Source organism: Oryctolagus cuniculus, chromosome 20, assembly GCF_964237555.1.
Source record: "Oryctolagus cuniculus chromosome 20, mOryCun1.1, whole genome shotgun sequence".
NCBI lineage: Eukaryota > Metazoa > Chordata > Mammalia > Lagomorpha > Leporidae > Oryctolagus > Oryctolagus cuniculus.
The window spans coordinates 22,163,180-22,188,792 of record NC_091451.1 but is presented as its reverse complement, the minus strand read 5'-3'; the positions used below and the strand labels follow the sequence as shown (position 1 = coordinate 22,188,792).

General features: G+C 50.5%; 1 protein-coding gene across 6 annotated transcripts in view; it reads right to left on the bottom strand.

Moving 5' to 3' along the window:
* Positions 1–12,804: 12,804 nt before the first annotated feature.
* GPATCH2L (G-patch domain containing 2 like) overlaps positions 12,805–25,613 on the bottom strand; it is a 54,542-nt gene continuing 41,733 nt past the window's right edge. For 4 of the 6 annotated variants that reach the window (XM_002719634.5, XM_008272012.4, XM_008272010.4 and 1 more), the window contains 2 exons: positions 19,580–19,674; positions 12,805–14,743 (listed from right to left, as the gene is read on the bottom strand). In XM_002719634.5, the coding sequence (XP_002719680.1) occupies positions 14,583–14,743; positions 19,580–19,674 (256 nt within the window). In that variant the 3' untranslated portion in view covers positions 12,805–14,582. The remainder of the gene's footprint in view (positions 14,744–19,579; positions 19,675–25,613) is intronic. The other 2 variants (XM_017349462.3, XM_051826214.2) reach the window with 1 other exon arrangement.

The following is a 25,613-nucleotide window of genomic DNA, read 5'->3' as shown; positions in this document are numbered from 1 at the left end:
AAGGGGCAGTCCCCTATTCCTGTTAATATCTCTTCCCCCATTTCTCTATATTCTCGATGTTAGAGGATTTTTTTCTTATAAGTGGGGAATATTAGCCCTGAATGTGCGATGTAAGTTACAAACATGTTTCCCAGTTATCACTTGCATTGGAGCTTGTTTATGATATATTTGCATGCAAAAACTCTTTTTAATGTATTTAAATGTATCTAATGGTACCTGGATTTCAAACAGTATTAGATTACTGGCCCCAATTCTTCATCCTTTCCTGCCATGAGAGTTCACAATCCCTTCCACCAAAGAGGTGCAGAAGGTAAGCACTTTCCCACTGGCCCAAGTAGGAGGAGGATGGGCACCGAGCTGCCCCAGCTGGGCTGGGGGCACCGTTATGCAGCAGTTAAACCAATACGCTTGGAAAAGCTTTCCCACTCCCAGGTCACAAAGCAGGGGTCAGACAGTAGTCATTTTAGGGGTTTGCAGACATGTAAGTTCTCTGTCCCCTGCTCTTGTCTTTGTAACTGAACTCTCCAAACACAAAAAGCAAAACAAACCATTCTTAGCCACAAAATGGACCTTGGGCCAGATCAGACCCACAGGCCAGGGCCTGCTTACACCCATCACAGAGGAATCCATTCTGTTTTTTCTACCATTTGGTTGATATTTGTACAGTTAATTCTCTGGCCAATGTGAGCATTCCCCTAGCACACGTGAGAAACGGATCCAGCTTTCTTTCCCATACCGTTTACGTCTCCACACACCACCGTCGCCGCGTGCAGCTGTCCCAACATTATTCATTCTCACACATCACTGTTGCCGTGTGCGGCTGTCCCAGCATCATTCATTCTCTCTCTCTCTTTCTCTCTCTCTCTCTTTTTTTTTTTTTTTTTTTTTTTTTTTTTTGGCAGGCAGAGTGGACAATGAGAGAGAGAGACAGAGAGAAAGGTCTTCCTTTGCTGTTGGTTCACCCTCCAATGGCCGCCGCGGCCAGCATGCTGCGGCCGGCGCACCGCGCTGATCCGAAGCCAGGAGCCAGGTGCTTCTCCTGGTCTTCCATGGGGTGCAGGGCCCAAGCACCTGGGCCATCCTCCACTGCACTCCCGGGCCACAGCAGAGAGCTGGCCTGGAAGAGGGGCAACCGGGACAGAATCCGGCGCCCCGACCGGGACTAGAACCCGGTGTGCCGGCGCCGCTAGGCGGAGGATTAGCCTAGTGAGCCGCGGCGCCGGCATCATTCATTCTCACACATCACTGTTGTCATGTGCGGCTGTCCCAACATCATTCATTCTTACGGCTCACCTTTCCCCACTGACTCAGGATTCCACCTTTCTTGTATCTGGAATTTTCTGCGTTCTCTGTCTTGTTCCGCTGGTCTGCCTGTCTGTTCCCACCTGCTGTGCTTGCAGGGTTAGTCCGTGGTGGCGCCAGCCCTCCCGGTCCACGTGCGCTTGCTCAGGGCTTCCCAAGCTGGTCCTGCTCAGCTGTGCCTCCCAGATGAACCTGATCCAAACACGCCCAGCTCCCGAGACGAGGACTGGCGGACGGCATTCTGGGAAACACATAAAATCCACCCACAAAGATTCACGGTCCCAGATTCTACACGGAGAGAAAGCTCCCTAAGCTTTCTACTTCTCCAGACTGAATTTCGGCAAATTGTGTTTTCCAAGGGATTTGTCCCTTTTGTCTAACAAGCTCCCCGATTCATTGGCTAAAGTTGTTCATAATATTATCATCGTGCCGGCTTTTCAAGCTCTGCTGTGTCTTCATTATTCCCTTCTCTGGTTTGTGGTCGTTAACTGAGCTGGCCATTTCATCACAGCCGTGGCAGCGGAACTTCTCAGTCCTCCAGAGAGATTCTGCTGCTTAACCGGGATGACTCTTGTCCTGGGTTCGCTGTAAATTCAATTCTTACAGTATTTTGACCACAAAAGTGTAGATTTGGGCCATAAACCTTTATAAAGATCAACTTGTTAAACATTTCTAGGTGAAATTAAAAAAAAAAAAAAAACACCTTTTCCTTCACTAGGGCCACATTCAAAAAAGTGGTTTCTTGCTGTTATTTCTGCTCGATGGTATACTTAGTGCTAACCACAAAAGTAAAGTAATTCAGGGCATAAAATTAACACACAAAGGTCAACAGACTTCATACATAGAACAATAATCACTTAGAAGAGATAATGGCAGAGAAAACCTCATCTACTGGCAATAAAGAGATGAAATACTTAGGATAGGCCGGCGCCACGGCTCACTAGGCTAATCCTCCGCCTGCGGTGCTGGCACCCCAGGTTCTAGTCCTGGTCGGGGCACCGGATTCTGTCCCGGTTGCCCCTCTTCCAGGCCAGCTCTCTGCTGTGGCCAGGGAGTGCAGTGGAGGATGGCCCAAGTGCTTGGGCCCTGCACCCCATGGGAGACCAGGAGAAGCACCTGGCTCCTGCCTTCTGATCAGCGCGGTGCACCGGCCGCAGCAGCCATTGGAGGGTGAACCAACGGCAAAGGAAGACCTTTCTCTCTGTCTCTCTCTCTCACTGTCCACTCTGCCTGTCAAAAAAAAAAAATACTTAGCAATAACCATATCCAGAGATTTGCAGAAGTTATACAAATCAAATCTTAAAACTCTCATGAAAAGGCACACAGCAGCCGGCGCCGCGGCTCAATAGGCTAATCCTCCGCCTTGCGGCGCCGGCACACCGGGTTCTAGTCCCGGTCGGGGCGCCAGATTCTGTCCCGGTTGCCCCTCTTCCAGGCCAGCTCTCTGCTGTGGCCCGGGAGTGCAGTGGAGGATGGCCCAAGTGCTTGGGCCCTGCACCTGCATGGGAGACCAGGATAAGTACCTGGCTCCTGGCTTCGGATCAGCGCGGTGCGCCGGCCGCGGCGGCCATTGGAGGGTGAACCAACAGCAAAGGAAGACCTTTCTCTCTGTCTCTCTCTCTCACTGTCCACTCTGCCTGTCAAAAAAAAAAGGCACAGAGGTAGACTTGAACAGTGGAAACACACCTCATTCTTGGATAGGATGAATTCCTATTTCAAGGATGCCAGCTGTCCCTTTGTTAACAAATCTAATGATAAAATAATAAAACACCAGCACTTTTAAAAAATGGGGTTAGACAAGCTGATATTCAAGCTCATATGGGAAAACAAGCATGTTAAGAACAGACAGGTAGGACTGGCATTGTTGCACAGTGGGTAAGGCCTCCGCCTGCGACACCCGCATCTCACAGGGCATTTGTTTGTGTCCTTGCTGCTCCACTTCTGATCCAGCTCCCCTGCTGACGTGCCTGGGGAGAGCAGTGAAGGATGGCCCAAGTGCTTGACTCCCTACCACCCATCTGGGAGACCCAGATGAAGCTCCTGGCTCCTGGCTGTTACAGCCACTCAGGGAGTGGACCAGTGGATAGAAGACCCCCCCCCCCCCTCTCTGTATCTCTTACTTTCAAATAAATAAACTTTAAAAAGAAGGACAGCTAGAAACACAGTGAAAAGGAAAAATTAAAAGTGTGATTTGCGCTACCAGTCATTCAAACATACGACCAAGCCTCTGTCATTAAAACAGGGTGGTACCGTGCACAAGGAGACCCACAGATCCTGGGATAGGAGAGTCCAGAAAGACCCACGGACACAAGCCCCCTGGGATGGATCCTGAACCTGAAAGACCTTTCCTGGGAAACGCAAGATTCAAGTACAGTGGCTAAATAAGTTAGGATTGTAGACACGTCAGTTGTTGGCATTAAGAGAAGAGCACGCAGGAACTCTACTCTTTTTGCAGCTTTTCTGTAATTCTAAAAAAAGGTTTTTTTAAGCTTTTGAGTAAAAACAAACAAACAAAAAATAAAAACCTCACTGTGAGTTGCAACATTGAGCAAGAGCCCCCACCCGGTGTGGAGAGGACTCTGGGTCCCCTGACAGGGGCCTGGGAGGGACCAGGAGTCACCCTCGCTCCTGCTCCCCGGGCTCCTCACGTCAGCTCTGGCTGGGGCCCTGCCAAACGCCTGTCTTTACAATAAATTCTATTCCATGCTTAAATAATTAGAATTAAAAAACTACAAAAGATTTTTAAATCTATAAAATATATTGCACTATTTTTGTTGGGTCACTTCAGCTAGTCTGTCATGCTAATTGAAATAGCACTTTCTTTTCCTTTTTTTCCTATAACGGATATATTAGATTTCTCTATTTTGAAGTCTTGTTTTTCTTTGGCAAATTACACTTTCCTAGAAAATCATCTATTGATTCCAGTTTTATAAATCATTTGCATAAAGCTGAACAAAGCATATTTTCTGACTCTTATTCAGTATTTGGAATTTCCACCCTATTTTGTCATCTCTTGTCATTGTGTTGGCTAAAACTTTTACATTTTACTGCATTTTAAAAATCAGCTCTTAACCCTGTTTTCCCTTGGTCTAGTTCATTGACTCCTATTCTTTGTCTGCATTGTAGATTCATTTTGCTGTCCTTTTCCTAACATGTTGAGTTGCATGCTTGACATTTTTCTTATGTTTCAACATAAAAATGTTAAGGCTATGAGTTTTCCTCTGAGCACTGCTTTAGTTGTACCCTATAGGGAAAAGAGTACTTTTAGGTACAAAATAATGCTTTCTTATGCTTTGCATCTCCTATTCAAGTCAAAAATAGCTGAAGAGATTAAAAACAGGTTACAGATGGCCTGGTTTTCTGGTTTTGTTTTCTTGCATCCTTATTAGCAATTCCATCTATACCGCCTCTCCATTTTGGAATACATGGGTATTTCTGTGTGCTATAATAACAAGAATGGCTCATGGACACTCAAAAATATAGTCACCATTTTTGGGATGAAGCTTTAAAGCATATTAATTAGGCCTGCTTTATCTTGTGTAAACTTTCCTATGGTTTAATTTTTTATTTACTTGATACATCATGAACTGAGAGTTGAATTCAAATACCCAATTAACATTGCATGTCGGTTTCTTCCTGTGTCTCCTCCAGTTTTCAATATTTAAATGGTTCTGTTAGATATGAGTTGCAACATTGAGCAATACACAGTGCCTTTCTTTGTCTTTCAGTTCTTTTTCTTCAACTTGCCTGGTATCAAGACTACAGCCCAGAGGCCGGCACTGTGGCTCACTTGGTTAATCCTCAGCCTGCAGTGCCGGCATTCCATACAGGCACCGGGTTCTAGTCCTGGTTGCTCCTCTTCCAATCAGCTCTCTGCTGTGGCCCGGGAGGGCAGTGGAGGATGGCCCAAGTGCTTGGGTCCCTGCACCCACATGGGAGACCAGGAAGAAGCACCTGGCTCCTGGCTTTGGATCGGCACAGCGCCGGCCGTGGTGGCCATTTAGAGAGTGACCCAATGGAAGGAAGACCTTTCTCTCTGTCTCTCTCTCTCACTGTCTGTAACTCTACCTGTCAAATAAATAAACAAAAATCTTAAAAAAAAAAAAAAAAAAAGACTATAGCCCACTTGTTTGTTTTTGCTTGGCTTACTTTTGTTCAGCCTTTCTGAATTTTATGAGTTTGCTTGACGCTTTCGCTTCTTACTCCAGGTGAGTTTACTTTTAGAGCATCATAGATGCATTCAGTCTTACTCTTTTAAAAATCTGTAGTTTGGTTGTATACAGCGTTTTTTCCTCATAATTTGCAGTGCCAACTTTTCTACTGCAAATTTCTTTAAAAGTCTTTTCATATAATCTCCTTTAATCCTCAATTTAGTCAATATTTCTTAATTTCCTACTAAGAGCAATGAAATTAGAAATTTACTTATCCTCCCTGCTTTAATATTTTGATAATGGATCATAAAAGTCACTTTCCTATTTCAATATACATAAGGTAGACCACATCTCCTAATTTAAAATGCTGGCCAATTGGACACAGTTCAGGAAAACGGGTGGCCAAAAACACAAGATTGTTCCACTTTTCACAGCCTAAAAGGGTTGGGCTAGCTTTGTTTATAGGATGGTACTAATGAGACCAAAATTATGGGCTCTGAGCTTAGAATAAGCCAGCCAGATCAGTCTTATCTTACCAGCACTCCGCAGGCATGAAGCACTAAAGACTTCCGTCTAAAGAGTATGAATGGACCAAAATAAATTTATTCTATGAGAAACAAAACCCAAAATGCTTCATCGGTCATTGACAGTATTCTTGCTACTGAAGAATACTTCCAGGGACTAGGACCAGTGTGTTAGATTCTACCAAGAGAATCTGGGGCTGGCATCCCAACGTCACATGGAAGGGAATCAGCCATGCATCAAACGCTACTTCCAGTCCCGTTTCATCTATTCCCAAGCACGTCAGTAGCCACTGCAAACAGGGGGGCCTGGCTAACATTTCCCAGGGAAGAGTCCTAGGACTGCAAACCTGCTCACGTCTCGGTTCCAGCCTTGTCCGCGTGACGGCCCGGCCGCAGTAGGGCTCCTGTGACTGCGCCCTGAGCCCAGCAGAGGGACGTTCCACCAGCGGCTCTCCACGCCACTATGCAAGCAGTGCACGTGGGGTCCGTCACTTCCCACGGCCTGTCCAGCTCTCCCGGCTCCTCCATGCTGCCCAGCCACATCAGGGCGCCTGCCCTGCACTGAGCAAGCCCTGGGGTTGGGGTGGGGGGTCCCCGCCTCCCTTCCTCACTGCCTTGCTCAGCCTTGAGGACTTGTTTTCTGGGGGCCTCCCTCCCCCCAGTTTAAGGATGCTCCTCTTAAGCTGCCAAAATAGCTTGCTATCCTTATCTCAGAATTTACCACCGTGCATTGTAATACTTGCTTTCCTTGTCTCTTCCTCTAAAGGCCATGAACTTCAAGAGGACAGCAACTTCTTTCTTCTCTGTACACCCAGAAAGTGTGCCCTGTACACATCCACTGAAGGGACAAACAGTTCAAGAAGTCAAGACCATTCGCACAGCAATTCTGCTAGCACAGCCGTGTTTAGCAAGAAGTTCAAAACTGCCCGTCGGTACCACGAATGATCCAGAACAACACACGTGCTCCCGGCTTAGGGATCGGTTGTGCCTCGGTATGAAACAGGACACGGCCCTTTTATTGCACAAATCTCCTAACGAGAGTCAACATGGAGCCCAAGGCCACAAAGGGGCGAGGGGGTGAGTTGATCTTCGCACCTACCCCCAAACTACAATCTTACTAAATGTTATCTTCATTCTATTTGAAAAGGGAAGAGAGAAGAGACCAGAAAGGGAGAGAAAGCTCTCATCCACCAGTGCACTTCCCAAATGCTGGCGACAGCCTGGGCCAGGCCAGGCCGAAGCTGGCCATCTGGAACTTGGTACACACTGGCAGGAAGCTGGGTTAGAAGTGGAGGAGCTGGGACTTGAGCCAGGCACCCTGCTATGACATGCAGGGGTCCCAGCTGGCAGCTGGGCCAAACACTCAACCCTCAAGCAACTCCTATCCGCAGCAGGAAGTCAGACCGAGGAGAGCAGTAGACGGGGAGCCTCTTCTTCTAGAGAAGTGGGCTCAGGCCTTGTTCCCAGTCCAAGGCCCTAGAAGAGACAGCAGAACAGAGGCCACAGTCCCATCCCGACTTCACCGATGGCAACCCACCCACTAGTAAGCCAGGTGATCACCTTAGACTAACTCATCTGATCAGCAGCTCCTCCCACGTCAGCAGGCTTGGGGGAGTGAGAGGAGGAGCAGAGAGCTTGCCCACACTTCCCACACGTTCACGACCCTCCCCCCCCCCCCACCGGATGTAAACAGCCCACTTGAAGGTGATGCTTTAAGCCAAGCAACTCATTAGCGTGGAGGTGTCCACGGAGCGGTGGAGGTGGCAGAGCCAGCCCCCCAGGCGGCTGGTCTGACCTGCCACGCCTCTGCTCCTCTGCGGAAGGAAAACGAGGCGGGTAGGGTTAGGAATGGGAGAATTCCAGAAAGGGAAGTGGAGATACGGAGCCAGACCGAGATGCACCGGAGGAGTCAGATTCAGCAGGCGGAAGTCAGCGGGGAACCTGGCAAGGACGATTTGCAGAGTGGCGAGGCTGGCAGCCGGGCTGCCACCGTTGTCTCTCGGGCTCAGCTGCACGTTTCTTCAAAAACACAGTCCCCACGCCCACCCGCAGGTAGTGGGTCCAGGCGGGGAACGCTGAGGGCTTTAAAGCAGCCAGGGTTAGAGACCACCACTTCAGCGGCCATGGCCCTCATGGACAGTACGTCCAGGGAGTGCACTTGGGTAGGGGCTCAGAGCTGAGGAAGGAGTCTCTGAACACGTTTAAACACAAGCTGAATGTGCCAGGAGCCGAGGCTGTAGCTAGACTCAGCAGCACATGTGACCAGGGAGCAGGCCTCGTGGGGAAAGGGGTCAGTCTTGGACGGGGCAGCCACTTGCAGGAAGGCAGGGGTAAGGAAGGGCGCCTGGGCTAAGTGGGAGTTTCTCCGGTCCCTGGTAGAGCGGGGCCGAGCCTGGCCGCTGCAGCTAAGGTTGAGGAGAGGGTTTAGAACGGTCAGTTTGTAATAGGCTGTGTGTGTGTGTGTGTGCATGTGTGCGTGTGCACACACGCAATGTGTGTGAGAGACACTGAGCAACATCAGCTGTCCCCACGCCTTGGGGGTGGCAGTGGTGATTTTCATCTGCTTCACTTGCTGGAGGAACAAGATGCAGAGTCTATCGCTGATGGAAAAAAACAAAAGCCAATTTTAAGTCATTGGCCATTAAGTTCTGGGACATTTTCTTTTTCAGTTAAAACCATTTGAGGGGCCAGCGCTGTGGTGCAGCGGGTTGAAGCCTTGGCCTGAAGCACCGGCATCCCATATGGGCGCCAGTTCTAGTCCCAGCTGCTCCTCTTCTGATCCAGCTCTCTGCTGTGGCTTGGGAAAGTGGTAGAAGTTGGCCCAAGTGCTTGGGTCCCTGCAACCGTGTGGGAGACCCGGAAGAGGCTCCTGGCTCCTGGCTCCTGGCTTCGGATCAGCGCAGCTCCAGCAGCTGCAGCCATCTGGGGAGTGAACCAGTAGATGGAAGACCTCTCTCCCTCTCTTTCTGCCTTGCCTTCTCTGTGTAACTGACTTTCAAATAAATAAATCTTTTTTTTTTTAAACATTTGAGTAAGGGGTCTGCAAGGGTTGGATGAACTTTTAAAGATTTCTGTTCGCCTGGTGCCGCGGCTCAATAAGCTGATCCTCCACCTGCAGCGCCAGCACACCGGATTCTGTCCCGGTTGCCCCTCTTCCAGTCCAGCTCTCTGCTGTGGCCCGGGAGTGCAGTGGAGAATGGCCCAAGTGCTTGGGCCCTGCACCCGCATGGGAGACCAGAAGCACCTGGCTACTGGCTTCAGATCAGCGTGGTGCGCCAGCCGCAGCAGCCATTGGGAGGTGAACCAACAGAAAAGGAAGACCTTTCTCTCTGTCTCTTTGTCCACTCTGCCTGTCAAAAAAAAAAAAAAAAAAAAAAATCTGTTCGTAGGCATACGCCTTGATAATTCGAGTTTTAACCAGTCCTCAAGGTAGAAGAGAAAACTTGTATGGTGTTTTAAGACTGCAGAAATAGGGTTAGCGCCACGGCTCACTAGGCTAATCCTCTGCCTTGCAGCGCCGGCACACCGGGTTCTAGTCCCAGTCGTGGCGCCAGATTCTGTCCCGGTTGCCCCTCTTCCAGGCCAGCTCTCTGCTGTGGCCCAGGAGTGCAGTAGAGGATGGCCCAAGTGCTTGGGCCCTGCACCCGCATGGGAGACCAGGAGGAAGCACCTGGCTCCTGGCTTCTGATCGGCGCAGCACCGGCTGTGGTGGCCATTTAGGGGGTGAACCAACGGGAGGAAGACCTTTCTCTCTATCTCTCCCTCTCTCCCTGTCTAATTCTGGCAATGAGGGCGAAGCAGCCTCCCAGCAGCAGCTCACAGACGGCACTGCGGGGCTCCGGGAACGCCTCACCCCGAGCCACACACGCTCTCTCAAAGGCAGAGCATGTGTTTGCAAGCACGGGTAAGTCCCGATCCAGCTGGATTAACACAGAGAAAATGTAAGAAGATGGTGCGACTGCTTCTCAAAGCTTGAAGATGAGAATTTTAGAAGATTAGCTCTGCCACGCTGCCTGCAGACAACAGAAATCGGCGTGAGCGGGCCCTGGGTCCCCAACCCCTGCAGACGACTCGCTGAGATGTAAGACAGGCAAGGTGTGACTAAGTGGCATCCCGGAAAATCGATTTTTGCACGCTCTCAGTACTGGGCCAAAGTACTAGCACACGACTCCAGTAACTCCACAGGTATCTGTCACAAACCTGCTATGTACTCAGGCTGGGCTCCTCTACCACAATTTTTCCCCATTTTTTAAGGAACCATTCATCACCACCACACTGGAAAACAATGACACTGCCCTTGAAGCCAAGGGCCACTGAGCAGATCCTGGGAACACAGGGCCACACACATGCCATCCGCCAGACACAGAAAGAGACCATTCTTCAGAGAACAAAAGTTGTTGTTTGCTATTTTTAAAAAGTTATTTCCATCAGTCTCAACATGGCTTTGATGGCATTTTCTCCCTCATCATCTTGGTATTTAAGATTCTGAGGAGCTTGTAGGGAAATGCATATATATGTATATTTATACATAAATCTGTATGTAATAAAGGATTACCAGTTTCTGCAAAACAACCTAGCCAAAAGCCCTTTACTGACAGAGACCTGGAAGTGCCACAGAGCTCTACCGCACAGCCTCGTGCCTCTGACCCCAGCACCTGCCAGAGCACCCTGGGGCAGCACGTGAGACTGCAAGGCGTGGCCCGCGGTCTGTGGCCCAGGTCTGGTGGAGGGGAGGCGTGCTCCGGCTGCTGCTGGCGGTCCAGGGCCTGCCCTAAGCGCCAGCCCTCACCCTCGCCCACCTTGCTGAGACTGCTTCCGTGGTGGGGCGCTTCTTCACTGATGTATTGAACCTCTGCGTTCCCCACGTCCAGCGATGGTGCCGGGTGCTTACTACGTCTATTTGCAGCAGCGGGGAAATTTCTTCTTCTAAGCTGATCTTGCTGGGCTTAGCAAGCTTACAATCCACGCTCTTCTCCATTTCCCGCCCACGTTGCCACTTCCAGGCCAGTGCCGAGTTCATCTTTTTGTGATCTCAGCATATGAGACAGCATCTCCATGGCCCGTGTGCACAGTGCTTGCTGGTGCAACTCCCCGTTTCCCTCACCCACAGTTCTGCACCAGTTTTCTATGGGGCAGGGACCCGTCCTGAATGCCGCGACAACAGTGGGATACAAGAAACGCTGACCACTAAAACCAGCGCTCAAGTGTTGCACAGGAGGGGTTGACAAGACAAACTGCTTCTCCCACCTCCCCTCCCACCCCCCAAGCTGCCAGAGCAAGTCCTCCGCTCTCACCCCAGCTCAGGTAGGGTTCCCAAGACACAGAGGACACTGAATAGTTTCCAATGTCAAGATTTTTACACAGCCGTCTCCCTGGGGGGAGAAAAGCATGTGGCTCAGAACCACAGCAGCGAGCCCAAAATAAAGCAAAAACCCGGAACTGTGCCATCACCAGACTTCCACTGGGGAGAGCCCAAGACATCGGCAATGGCCACGCCAGCCCCATCTCCGTCTCGGCGCTCTGTGACTTCGGTGACAACCTTGTCCCTCTATTCTGTGGTATGGATGGACGTGGAGTGGCCGTAAGTCCCAACTGCAAGGCTCTACCCGGTCAGCCTGGGATCCCTAACCGCTCTCATTACTTGTGCTGGGCTTGGAGCCTCACTTAGCAAACACTGTCAGAAGCTTCAGAGACGGCGCAGCGCTCAGCTTCCGGTTGTTTTGCTGAGCATACGGCCTTGACTGTTGCCTACTGCATCGTGCAGCAAAGCAATGTCATCCGGGATTTCCAACTGCAACTGATTTCTCAAGAATTCAGGGCTAAATCTGTGGCCTATGTCCCACCCACCCCCCTCAGTAAAAATTACACTCTGCCGCTCCAAATCCGTACCAGGTATACAGCTACCGACTTCCTTCTCAGCACTTACCAAAAAGCAACACAAGAGTTTTGATGACAATGAGATTGTTCCTTTAAAGTAACGCGTCTGAAACACAGAATCTCAAATGCCCTTAAACTCTAAAGTCCAACTAACTTTTCATGAATGGTCCTCGTGCAAGCAGAGAAGGTCCTGACATTTGCCCCCTTGTGGAAAACACCCAAGGTGAACTGGATTCAGACAGGCAGTGTGCAGGCCAGCTGGCGTGAAACAGGCCCCCCAACTGTGCAGGAGTGCGGGACTCTGCCACTGCTGCTGCTGCTGCAGCTGCCACACGTGCGCCCGAGGACCCGCCTCCAAATGCGTCGTGCTATCGGCTTCTCCGGCACGGATCGCGAGGCCTGATTTTCAAACAAGCTCTTTTCTTGAAAGGTAAACAGATTTTTCTTAATACATGAGATTATATACTGTGCCATATAAAAAAAATTTAAACTTTAAAATTCAAAATACATACATTTCACTGTTATCCTCTCCCAATTGGTTAGCACAGAAAACACGTGGAATAAATTGGTTAATAATTCCTTAAGCTTGCACATACGGAACCTTAAAGCGGGGAGCACAACGCTGTGAGCTTAAAGGCTGCTTGCTCAGGCACCTGTCTCCTTGCCACTTGTTACGGGGAGGTATTGCCATCTTGTGCGACCCCTGTACAAAGTATTCAAAATGTAGCACCCCCAAGAACTTGATGGTAAACATCCCCAGTAAACTTCACAGATAGAGCTCTCGGATGGACTCAGGTCTATCAGTGAGAAACGAGATGAAACCCAGGGCAGAGAAAGCCTAAAAGCTTCAGCCCTGGCTTCGCTGTATGATTTTACACAAGTCGCTCGGTCCTGTAATGGGTTCCATCTCTCTACATCGCATGACTTCTTAGAGCTGGTTAAAGTATAAGTAAGGCTGCACACACAGATTATTTTTAATCCCAGGTAGGAAGGACAGAATCATGAGGACAGATGTTGGAACACCTTTGCCGCCGGAACTGCGGAGTCTTAACAGGAGAAATCTGTGTGAGCCACAGAGCTTGGCACAAAGGCAAAAAATAGAAATATCCATAGATTTCACCCACCAACCCAATCGAGTGTGTCAGGAGTCGTTGCCCAGGTCAGATGAAAACAACTCAGGAGTGCTCGTGTCTACTCAACAGACGTGGGCGCGGGCCACAGGGCAAGTGCGCCCACCACCACCTGAGCACCAGGGCTGGCTCCCAGGGATGCTGGGCCAGCCGTGGCAGTCATCCCCTCACCCCACAGTCTCCATCTGCCCCTTCCTCCATGGTGTTCCTCGCTGTGGACAAGCGCCACACCCTCAGTCTTACATAAAGTGCTATGCGAACTTGGCTTTGAGGCCGCTTCCCAACTGGACTCAGGCCCGCCCACCTCCCTACTTCACCGCCAACCAAAATTCCTAGAGGGAACACGAGAGAAGAGCCAGCCCACCAAGACAGTGTGCAGGGAGAGTGACAATCGCACTTGGGGACAGGAGGCACTGTCCACCAGGCAACCAGGTCCAGGAGAGGGGTCCCTCTGCGACATGACCCCCGCAGAGAGCAAACGGCTTCCATGCACTTCAGAGTCAAAGCGCTCAGTTCGTGCAAACAAAGAGCCTCTGTCCGCCAGGCCCCTGCGCGAGCGACGCTCTCGATAATACTTTCTAGAAAGCGTGGCTTTTCCCCTGCGGCTCCAGGCAGTCAGTTATTCCTCATCTTGACAACGGAGCAGCCAACTTCAGGCCCGACTGTACATGTAGCTCTACGTGCAGCTGAGCAGTCATAAACACGGCCAGTGTGCAGGCGTGTCACCAAGACATTTCTCCTTCCCAAAGCACGGCCCGAGGAGCCCTGACCAGAATTGAGTATGAATTCCAGCTGCAGGCTGCTGACCCATGATACTAACAGGACAGAAAGGCTGGCACAGGGGCGTGAAGTAAGACATAACCCGCTGGCTACAAGTTCGCCGTACACCATACACCCGCCCCATCGTCTTCGCTGCGCCCCTCTGTGGATCTGGGCAGAAAGGCCCTCCCTCGGTAGAACAGGAGCGCTGTAGATGAGCAGTGCCACACGCCGCTGGTGACCCCCGGGCCATCCGTGGGCCGGTGGAGGAAGTTCCAAAGCCCCGTGCTGCTGGTGTCTCTTCTGAGGTCCCAAACCGAGAACCTGCTGCGTTTATCTGATTGGCACTCAGTGGACAGAAACCAGGCTCAAGGGAAAGCCGGATCTCCCGCAAACGCAATTCCACACAGGCCTTAGCTCGCTATGCAAATCTGCTCCTGCTTAGAAATGGCTACAGGCTTGGGACTCCCTCAAGGATATTAAAAACGCTACACAAAACGTATGCAAAAGCAGTTACTAGTTTTCCAAGAACAAAGACACACCTACAAAAAAGCAACAGTTCTGTAAACAGAGCTGCAGGTAAACATTGGACTAGCAATAATAACGTGGTAAGTATAGCATAGATGACCTGCTCTCTCTCTCTCTCTCTCTTTTTAAAGAACTGCCGCCTCAGTACTCTGCTAATTAAAAAACGAGATCCACAACATGGTTTCTAGAAGAGCGCTCTGCTGGCGGTCGGCCGGGGCGGTGAGCGCACTGGGGACGCCGGGCAGGAGGAACGCGGCATGCAGAGGCACCGGCCAGTGCCGGCCATCACCGGGCGGCCAGCCCAGGGCTCTCTAGCTGTGTCCAGGGCTCTTCTCCTGCGGGGCTTTAAAAAAGGTGGCCGGAGGGCAGTCGGTGGCCTTCTCTGTGGCAAGGCTCCTGCCCAGCCACTCTGAGGGGGGCGACTTCTGGGTTTGTGGTGCTGGTGTGGCTGGCTCCATGGCGTCCACGTGACCTGGTCAACAGGGAGGGAAAAAATCAAGACAAGTCAGGATGAGAAATGAGAATGAGACGGAGAAGCAACATTTCCTTAGTCCTTGGATTCTGCGTTCTATGAATCCAAGTGGCCACAGGGTTCTCTTGTTACTTTACTAAATAAATAAATAAATAAAGGTGAGATTCAAGTGAGATAGCGACTTCTCCATCTGAGAAAATGGGTTTAATGGGACAGCTGGGTGAACTTGGTACAAGGGATGCGTCCTGTTGGGAACACCACGTCCTAAGCACCCACTGCTTCAGTGCTACAACGCAGTCTTCTTTCTTACATGGACCTGTGCAGCGATATTGTCAGCTCCATTTCTCGGATTAAGAAATGATGAGATGAACGGGTGGGACAAATCGTCCAGGGACACAACAGGACTCGTTATGTGCTAAGATCCAAACTCAGACCCTGGGCCCCAAGCCCCGTATTCTTCCTGACGCACCCCATGCCTCTAGTGTGTCAGTGCCACCAGGAAATGCGGTACAGGGAAACTGACAGGGCAGTGACACAATCAGCCAGGGTTCCCCACCAAGGTCACGCCCACACCTCTGCTGCACGGCAGTTCTTGCTCGCACAGGGCTACCCTGCAGACCTTTGGCACAAGCCTGTCAGCACCGAGCTCCCTGCTGGGGACAAACACAACACAGACGCACTAACATCCGGCAAGATCTTGCACAGCCGAGGTTCATCCTATCCTGTCACCCAGCACCTTCCCTCCAGGGGTGTAACCCACAGCAGTCATTTTCAAACTGCTGGCCACAGGCGGTGTAGTGGGCCAGGAGCAGCCCCCCCCACCCCCCCTCAGTGAAATAAGAGCGACAATTATCAGAGCACACCCAGGGCTTACTGCAGGTGTGCATGTGTACCCACACATCCCCTCAGATGCTTATTTCTTACTGCAGGCTAACGTAAAACACCTTGAAAGCTCATCTATAGCACGTACAAGGATGCTTCTACACATTTGTGGGAAAAGAGTTAAAAGATGGTTTATTTTGGTATAAAAAGCTTTTTGAAATCCGTGCACAATTCTTTCCTAATATGCAGACCTGTTCAGGTGCATCAGCCCTAGAAGCAGGCTTGTGCACTGACTCACTGGTATGCATGATTTAAAAAAATAATTTTGCACCAAAAATAAGCTTATCTTCTAATTCTATTTCCCACTGACTTCTAGAAGTACCCTCGTATGTCTGTTAAAACTACTTGAAAAAGAAAAGAATGAAAAGTAACAAACAAGAATCGGCATGGCTGTCTCCTCTGAGGAGAGTAGAAAGACTTAAAAGATAATCTTTTTAAGATGACTGGTGGGGGGTCCGGCCTGTGGCGCAGCAGGTTAATCCTCCGCCTGCGGCACCGGCACCCCATATGGGTGCCGGTTCTAGTCCCGGGTGCTCCTCTTCCAATCTGGCTCTCTGCTGTGGCCTGGGAAGGCAGTGGAGAATGGACCAAGTGCTTGGCCCCTGCATCCGCATGGGAGACCAGGAAGAAGCTCCTGGCTCCTGGCTTCGGATCAGCCAGCTCCGGTTGTTGCGACCATTTGGGGAGTGGACCATCGGATGGAAGAACTCTCTCTCTCTCTGCCTCTTCTCTCTCTGTATAACTCTGACTTTCAAATAAATAAATCTTAAAAAAAAATTGCTTCTGCAGTTTAAAAAATAAAATTAAAAAAAAAAAAGAACCCTCATGAGATAAGAGTCCTAGAACAGAACCATAGAATCCAACCACAGCAGAGTAACTGTTTCACTTCAAGGCTCTTAATTCGTCCACACAACAGGCATCTACTGCGCTGTTTCTATGTGCTAGGCGTTCTCTTAGATGCTGGGGGTCGAGCAGTCAGCAAATCCAGTAGAAATCCCTGCCCTGGGCATGCATCTCTCGCATCGCTGGCGTGGGACTCGGAATCTGACGCAACGCATTAGCGGATCACCTGTGAGGCTCCCTTCCGGGTGATGCTCTAAAGCCACACACCCCATCCCACAGGGGCAGGTCAGGAGAGGCTCGTGGAGCAGCCGAACCGGCGCAGACTCGGAACAGAGTCTCTGGTTACCCCCACTCCTCTCTCCCAAAAGCCCCGAATTCACTTGTGCAAGGACTGCAACCGGCATGCTAACAGCTGTGGTGCACCCCCTGCTGAAGGAGGTCACTTCAAGGAAATGAGGTCTGGTTTTCCTCTGAGTTCCCGATGTTTGTTACAGCTATGTTTTCTCAAATTTTAAAAGGGGGGGGCCTCCCTCTCCCGCCCCCTGCCAAGGACATTCCCGGAAGCAGGTACAGGTGGCTCACTTCAGCATGAGGTGGGAAATCCCTGCTCAGGTGCATCAGCCCTAGGAGCAGGCTTGTGCACGGACTCACTCAGGTGCAGGGAGTGGCTCTGCGCAGTACACACCCGTCAGTCCCTGCAGCACGAGGCCGAGGCCCACGCGCACGCGGAGAAAGACGAGACGCCCTCCCCAGCGGGAGGGTCCACCTGACACCCTTTTCCTCAGGCTTTTTGTTACCAATAGTCCAGAAAGCAGAGGGGGTGTGCCCTTCCTCCCTGCTCTTCCTCTCTGGAGCCTTATTAATATCTTTAAATTCAGTCAATTTCAACTCACAACTTCCCGCCCGTGGGGGAGGGGAAGGGAGAAGATTTGTGGCCGCATGCTTAAGGAAGAAGCTGAATTCATCACCGTGACAGGGGAGAGTGTTGGCAGAGATCTGAGCTATTTATTCTTTTAGGAAAATCCTATAAAGAATGACACAAGGAAGCCGCTATCTGCAGTCGTGTTCATCACGCCGGTGAGGAGTCGATAACGGATGTACGCGGGAGCGTGATTTAGTGCCAGGCGCTGGCCCCTGATGCGTATTAATACGGCGGCAGAGCGGGACGTGCCTCTCTTCATCACTCATTTCTATAAAAGAGGTGGAATCCGAGATGGCCCGATGGTAGGCAGAGCAAGCCCATTTGTTCTACTGACTGATGGCGCGGGCTCGGGCTACGTCCTTCACCTCCACGGGGCACGCGGGGTGTGGGCAGGGAAACGCAAGCTGCTCGGTGAGGCAGGGCTCGGTCAACAAGTGAGAAGGGAAGCCGGGCGCGGCGGGGGCGGCCCAAGGCCCAGGTCTCGTCCAGTGCCTTCGCGGGCATTCCCGCCTCGAATCTGGACGGGGCAGGGTTTTACACCCTTCCCAGGGGTTCTCCTCATACAAAGGCTAGACGGCTCAAAATAGAAGCCAGATATTACGGAGGGGACACGTGGACAGAAGGGAGGCGGGTTTGCTTTCTGGTTTTGATTGCCACAGACAGGAAGAGGCTGTGAGTCCGCGCGGGCTCGCGGTTTGGAATCTGTCCCACTGTGCACAACAGAGGCAGGGCCTGCGGTGACGGGGAAACTGGGCTGATCTTGACGCTGCAATTTACCCCCGTGCGACCTTGGGGGAGTGACGTAAGACTCAGTTTTCTTAGGTATAAATCGGGAAGAGACACGGCATCTGTGTTATAAAGCTGTCTCAAAGATTAAATGAGATAATACGTGTGAGTGTATAGCTAGGGACCTGGCCCCACAAAAAGGACTTAAAAAAGAAAAGAAAAGAAAAAGAGACAAACTCCTTGGAGCTGTGCTGAGGCCGGGCAGTATGAACCACCAGGCGCACCCTGAAGACAGGCTCAGAGGGCTCCGCTCCCGAGTGCGGGGAAAGAAGAAAGGCAGGGAGGGGTGCTTCACTCTTCTCCTCAACTGCTCCGATCTCCATAATTCACAGTATTTTCTGAGGGAAAAAAATAATCTAGCAAATCCGCAACATCCAATATTCTCACTGGCATGGATGTGGAACTATCCCTTTTTGTCATTCAAGGACAACACAGATGCCGTCGAGTACAGAAAGCTCAGGGGTGCAGCTCCAGAATCTTCGCATCTGTAACCAGCCAGGTGACCCCACCTCGTCCACCTCACACAGCTCTCCCACCGCCCCCAGTGTCCTTGTGCCTTCTCGGGGTCACCACCTCTGCCAAAGGTGACTACCACTTTTTTTTTTTTTAATAAATGTATTGATTTGTCTTCATTTTATTTGAAAGGAAGAGAGAGAGAGAGACAGAGAGAGAAAGCCAGAGAAAGACAGAAACCCATCTTCTACCCGCTGAGTCACTCCCTAAATGCCCCCAACAGCCAGGGCTGGATCAGGCCAAAGCCAGGTGCCTAGAACTCCAGGTCTCTCACATGAGTGACTGGGACCCAAGTCCTTGAGCCATGACCTGCTGCCTCTAAGGTATACATTAGCAAGGAGATGGATTGGAAGGGGAGGAGCTAGGACTTGAACCCAGGCACTCTGATACAGGACACTGGTGTCCCTGGGGGCAGCCTAACCGCCATGCCCAAATGCCTGTCCCCAATGACTACTTTGGCTTCTACCAAATAGTATAGCTTTTGCGCTGAAAACTAAGATGTTTAAACATGAAAACTTTCTGGTTAGAAATGTCACAACCAGCAAATATCAGCACTCTACAGAAAAATGGAGGAAACGCACTGTGTGCTCCAGGAAAGGAGTAAATCAACCCAGGTGATTCCTTGTGCCAGCCCAGGTGGGTGGATTCTCATGTCTGCCAGCCCGTCAGCCCAGACGACAGGCCGCGGCTGCTGAGAGCCAGAGGAGAGTTTCCAGTTCTGGGTGGAAAAGCACAGACGTGAGCATCACAGAGAACTGGGCGACTGACTGCTCAGAGCCTCAGTTTTCCCACGTGAACTGGGAACCAAACACCCTGCCTTACCCCACAGACTAGGAGAAAGGCACACTGTCACCGGGCGGTGCCCAGCGAGGGGAGGGGCCCACAGTCACCTGCAGCGGGGCTGGACGGAGGCGCCGCGGCCGTGGGCTTCCGCTTCCTCTTGATGTCGCGGGAGCACGGCGGTGCCCAGTGCACACTGGCCTGTCTGTAGACACAGAAGAGAAAACGTGGTTTCAGCTCTGTGACTTCTCGTAAGACCTCGCCTTCGGCCCAGGTCACATCATGACCCATCACAGAGGGACGCTAACAAACAGGCGCCATCTTGGCCCGTAAGCATCGGCACAATGTTATGCAGAACTAATCAGAACTCATTCTTTATCCACCACAGAGAAGTAGCATTCAGGATTAATTTCAATAAAAATGTGTTTCATTACGTACCAATTTTTGTAGTTATTTTTCATACAAACTGTAACTTCCATTTTCTTAACTCACCCAAGTGGTAATATAATGAAAAGTTGAATGTTGCATGAACACAGATGTTTGCACAGAACTTGTTTTTCATAGAATCTCACAGGAAGTTTAACCCTTCTACCAACATCAATCTGGATTGTTACTTCTGTCTGCATCACAGGCTAATTGAAGTTTGGTTTTTGTGACTTTTTTTTTCCTTTGACAGGCAGAGTGGACAGTGAGAGAGAGAGAGAGAGAAAGGTCTTCCTTTGGTTCAACCCTCCAATGGCCGTTGTGGCCGACGCACCACGCTGATCCGAAGCCAGGAGCCAGGTGCTTCTCCTGGTCTCCCATGGGGTGCAGGGCCCAAGCACTTGGGCCATCCTCCACTGCACTCCCTGGCCACAGCAGAGAGCTGGCCTGGAAGAGGGGCAACCGGGACAGAATCTGGCGCCCCAACCGGGGCTAGAACCCGGTGTGCTGGCGCCGCAGGCGGAGGATTAGCCCAGTGAGCTGCGGTGCCGGCCGGTTTTTGTGACTTTTAAAATTTTTAAATTTTAACTTAAAAATATTAACGATGTGCTAATAATGTGTTCTCTTATCTGAGTATTCAGTTTACTTAGAAAACAAAATACTCAGTGCTTCAAAGCTAGAAATGCAGAAGACTGAAAGATGATGGACTGAACACTGAAATGGCTGTGTGCTGCTTTAGCTCCCGGTCCCAGCCGCCTGTGTCCCCTTAGCCCAGCGCGTCCTTGCTTGCCTTTATCAAAGGGAGCTAGGCAGTGATCTAGCTGGCCTTCAGGGTTCTAATCGCTGGACTCAAGGAGTCATTTGCTTCTGCAATAGCTGAGAACCTTGATGGCCAGTGTTGTCCCGAGGTGGTTTGTGTAGGGGCATTCCAGGTCCGGGCAGACTGTAACTGCCACCTTCATGTAGTCCCCAGACCAACTGGAGCCCCCCTGGCTGTCATAAAGAGCACAGCATCACTGACCAATCAAAGGAAGGTTACGAGTTCCACTGACCAACCAGGAACTTGGATACAAGCTGATCACGCACCTGTAGCCCTAATTTCACTCTACAAAAACCTCCACTTCCGCAGCACCTCGGGGACCTGGGAATTACGCGATAGCTGGCCAGCTCCTTGCTCTGCACTTTGCAGTAAACACCTCCTCCCTTCCTCCACCCCGATGTCAGGGATTGGCTTTCTGTACCTCAGGCATGTGCACCTGGTTTGGGGGTTCTATAGCAACGCCTCCAACCAGTTTGGGGTGTTGTTTGGCAACATCCCCACTTCCTCTTTCCTCACAAACTAGACAGATCTCACCCCGATTAAGGGCCAGCTTTTGAGCCCCGTCTACCACTACTATTTAACTGGTGCACACAGATCTTGTTTCCCTAATGAGGCTTTATCTCCCGAGCACAGGAACCATATTTATTCTTCTTTCAGAATTTTCCAGTGATCTGTCACCCTCAGCACAAGGCACACTGCTGATCCTCATTAAACATCTCTTGACTAGAATAGCAAATGGATGTGAATAAATGTTTTAGAAATCAAATGGTCAACTGAATGCGTAAAAGTAGGATCTTAAAATTTTAATTATTTATTTTATTTGAAAGGCAGACAGACTTCCCACCCACTGGTTCATTCCCCAATGCCCTCAACGGCTGGAGATGGTCAGGCTGGAGCCAGGAGCCAGGACCCCATCCAGGTCTCCCACGTGGATGGACCAGCCACTTGAGTCATTACCTGGGACCTCCCAGGGTGCACATCAGCAGGAAGCTGGAACAGAGAGCAGAGCTGGGACTGAACCCCGGGCACTCTGATAGGGTGTGCAGGCATCCCAAGTAGCCACATAACCACTAAACCAAAAGCCCTTACAAGTAGTTAAAAATGGCAAAGCTTGTATTATGTCTCTTTTACCCCAGTTTAAGAAACAGCCAAAGTATACAACAAGTAAAAATCTGGTACAATTATCCCAGATGACTTCCTAATTGGCAGTCCTGGATGTGCCAAGTCTGCTAGCTTAACAGTCTTCAACCTGGAACTTCAGACAAACCCAGGCGCCCTGGTGCACAAGGGCTCGTACCACGAGACAACTGCTGACCGACAAACGTCCGTAGGCACAGGGCCCCCAGCCTAACCAGTTCACGGTGTCAACTCTGGCACACACCCGTGCACTCTCTCACTCTGTCGTTTCTCTCAATAGCAAAGGCCTAAGAATCATTTCCACTTAGAAACAGGGAAACACAAAAATGTCACTTAAACCCTCAGAAATTCTTTAGAATGTGAAGAATGCTGAGGGCTGACATTCACAGCACAAAGCCAGCGGCTGGGGAGCCATCCAGATTCCTGACTGACCACCCTCCTGTGTGGAGAGAGAGTTCGCTTTCAGTTAAATACACCTTGGGATAGCTGACTCCGGAAGTCTCAACAGTCCATCTTCACAGATGTGTCAGGTGTCAGGAGGGCAAACGGTGCCCTTCCCACACCTCGCATCGCTCGGCGACCAGGTCTGCACGAGTCTGCTGACTCCAGAATAAACGCACAGAGAAGCCAGCAGGGCCGAGGCAGCCAGAGCTGGGGATGAGCGGAGGGGAACCCCAGAAGCCAAGACAGAGGCAGAGGCAAGGAGCCGCTGCAAGACGGCCTTCCTGGGTGCCAAGAGCAGCGACAGGGACGTCCGGGACCCAGGCGCCACCTTCCCCGCCAGCGAGGGCTGAGCCACATGGGACTCAAACTGCTCCCCGCCCGACTCAATCACGCTGCCCTCAGTGCTTCAGACGGAGCAGCGAGCCCAAGCGAGGAGGGTGGTGGGTCCACCACACCTTCTCCTCTGCCTGACGCCCGAGATAGGAGGCTCCAATGCCTTGGAAGAAGCGGGAAAAACCCTGCTTAGACTGAACGATGCTCCGGCTGTTGGGAGGGTGGCGGGCTTGGCAGAGGGGCTGTGGGGAGGAGGGACAGTGACTGGCGGAGGCACAGGGGCCTCCTGGGGATGGTCATTTTCGGGATCCAGATGCTGGTGGCGTGGCTGTGACTCCGTGACAATGCCTAAAGTGTCTGTTTCCGGGTACACTTCTCTGTAGGTGTATTATCCTTCAACAGAAAGCTTAATTAAAAAGCATTGCTTCTTCAAGATCAATATTTATAATATGTGGAGTTTTATGACACAGATGCAAAATGAGATGCATAAGGAAAGTACTCAAAAGGGTATTAAGATATTAATTCTCAGAGTATCCACTTGGGCTGAATTAAATAATGACTGCCTTTCATTTACAACTCATCCATCATTTGCACAGCTCCGCATGTCAGCAACATGGCTAAGGGCCCACGTAATCAACGCTTTTATGGAGCAAGTCACTAACTTTTTAAATATTTATTTATTTGAGTGGCAGACAGAGGAAGAAACAGAGAGAGAGAGAGAGAGAAACACTCCCATCCACTATTTTACTCCCCAAATGCCAGCGACAGCTGAAGCAGACATCACTCACTGGGCACTCAGCACAGGTCTCTCAGAACCCACACGTGAAGCGTCACACTGCCTCCCAGGAGGCTTGCATCAGCAGCCAGAGCCAGAGAACCAAATCCAAGCACTCCAGTGTGGGAGCCTGAACTGGCATCCTAGCCGCTAAGCCAAATGTCCACTCAGAATTAGTAACTCTCATCTCACATTTTCAAAGAATGACATTTTGATGTAAAAGCTGAAACCATTTATGTACCAATGTGTTTATGTTTTTAACCATCTCATTGGAAATACAGTGGTTTTTTTTTTAAGTATACACAATTTTTGCTTTCTATTTTGTTTTAAAGATTTATTTATTTATTTGAAAGTCAGAGTTACACAGACAGAGAGTCAGAGAGAGAGAGAGAGGTCTTCCATCCAATGGTTCACTACCCAGTTGGCTGCAATGGCCAGAGCTGCACTGATCTGAAGCCAGGAGCCAGGAGCTTCTTCCAGGTCTCCCACATGGGAGCAGAGGCCCAAGGACTTGGGCCATCTTCTACTGCTTTCCCAGGCCATAGCAGAGAGCTGGATTTGAAGTGGAGCAGCTGAGTCTCGAACCGGCGCCCATATGGGATGCCGGCGCTTCAGGCCAGGGCGTTAATTTGCTGCACCACAGCGCCGGCCCCAGAAATACAGTGTTTTTAAATGCTTATTTTATAAAATGAAAGTACTGTTTATTTATTATTCTGCCTAGAGGTTGTTGTGTATACCGTTTTCTGCAGCGCCCTTAGGGGCGAGGTGGCCTCAGTGGCCCAGCTGTCCCTCTAGGATAGGGTTATCCCATTCTTTCTGAGTATTGTGCAGTGCTTCAGGGTTAACTGTCCCCCCATAAAATGGCCCCCAACTCTCAAGCCTCTGGCCTGTTACTCCCTTTGCAGTCAATGATCTACTACCCCACTCCCACTTCCTGCTGCCTCAAACATTCTAAATCCTTCAAATGGTTATAACTTAGGAAAGAAAAGGTTTTCTAAAGAAACCAAGCAACAAAGCATATTAAGTCAATAATTCACTTTGCTGTCATGTAAAGGAATGTAATTCTACATGGATTTTTTTTAAGATTTATTTTATTTATTTGAAAAGCAGAATGACAGACACACAGAGAGGGAGAGATTTTCCACCCACTGGTTCACTCCCCAAATGTTTCCATAAAGTGTGGGGCTGGACCAGGCCAAAGCTAGGAGCCCAGAACTCCATCTAGGTCTCCCATGTAGATGGCAGGGGCCCAAGTACTTGAGTCATCATCCGTTGCTTTTCCAGGTGCATGCGCAGGGAGCTGGACTGGAGGCAGAGTGGCTGGGACTCCAAACAGAACTCCAGTATGGGATGCCGGCATCACAGGTGGCAGCTTAACCCACTGCGTGCGTGGACTATTTCTTTCTGTTCATCAGGTTTTTCTGTGCTTCTTTCATGACTTACTAAGTTCACTGAACATGTAGTCAGTGCAAGAATTGCACTGGGAGGCTGGCGTTGTGGTGTAAGCCAGCACCTGCAACACCGATATCCCATATGGGTGCCGTTTCGAGTTCCAGCTGCTCCACTTCTGATCCGGCTCCCTGCTTAACGTGCCTGGGAAAGTAATGGAGGATGGCCCAAGTCCTCGAGCCCCTGCACTAGGGGGACCTGGATGAAACTCCTGGCTCCTGGCTTCAGCCTGGCCCAGCCTGAGAGATCGCAGCCTACTGGGGAGTGAACCTGCAGATGGAAGATATCTCTCTCTCTCTCTCTCTCTCTCTGATTCTGCCTCTCCTTCTTCTCTCTCTCTCTCTGCAATTCTGACCTTCAAATAAATAAATAAATAAATCATACCAAAAAAAAAAAAAAAGAGAGAGAGAGAGAACTGCATTAGGACCCTAAGGGTACAAGGATAAGACACTCTCTGCCTGGATGGATCTTGTACCATTTACAACTGTACAATGCTTTAGGTTGCAGAGTATAGACAACAGAACTACTGAGGCAGCAGGAACAAGGCAGGTTCACTCCTGCAGGTCAGTCTAAATGTGCCTGTCACGTGCACCGATTCCATCCCAGCTCCTGGTTTCAGCTTCGTGCAGGAGATGGTTCAAGTACTCAGGTGGCTGCCACCCTCAGAGACCTGGACTGAGTTTCCAGCCCGTAGTTTCAGCTGGGCCCAGCTGCTGGCATTTGAGGAGTGATCAGCAGACGGGGAGTCTCTCTGTCTCTGTCT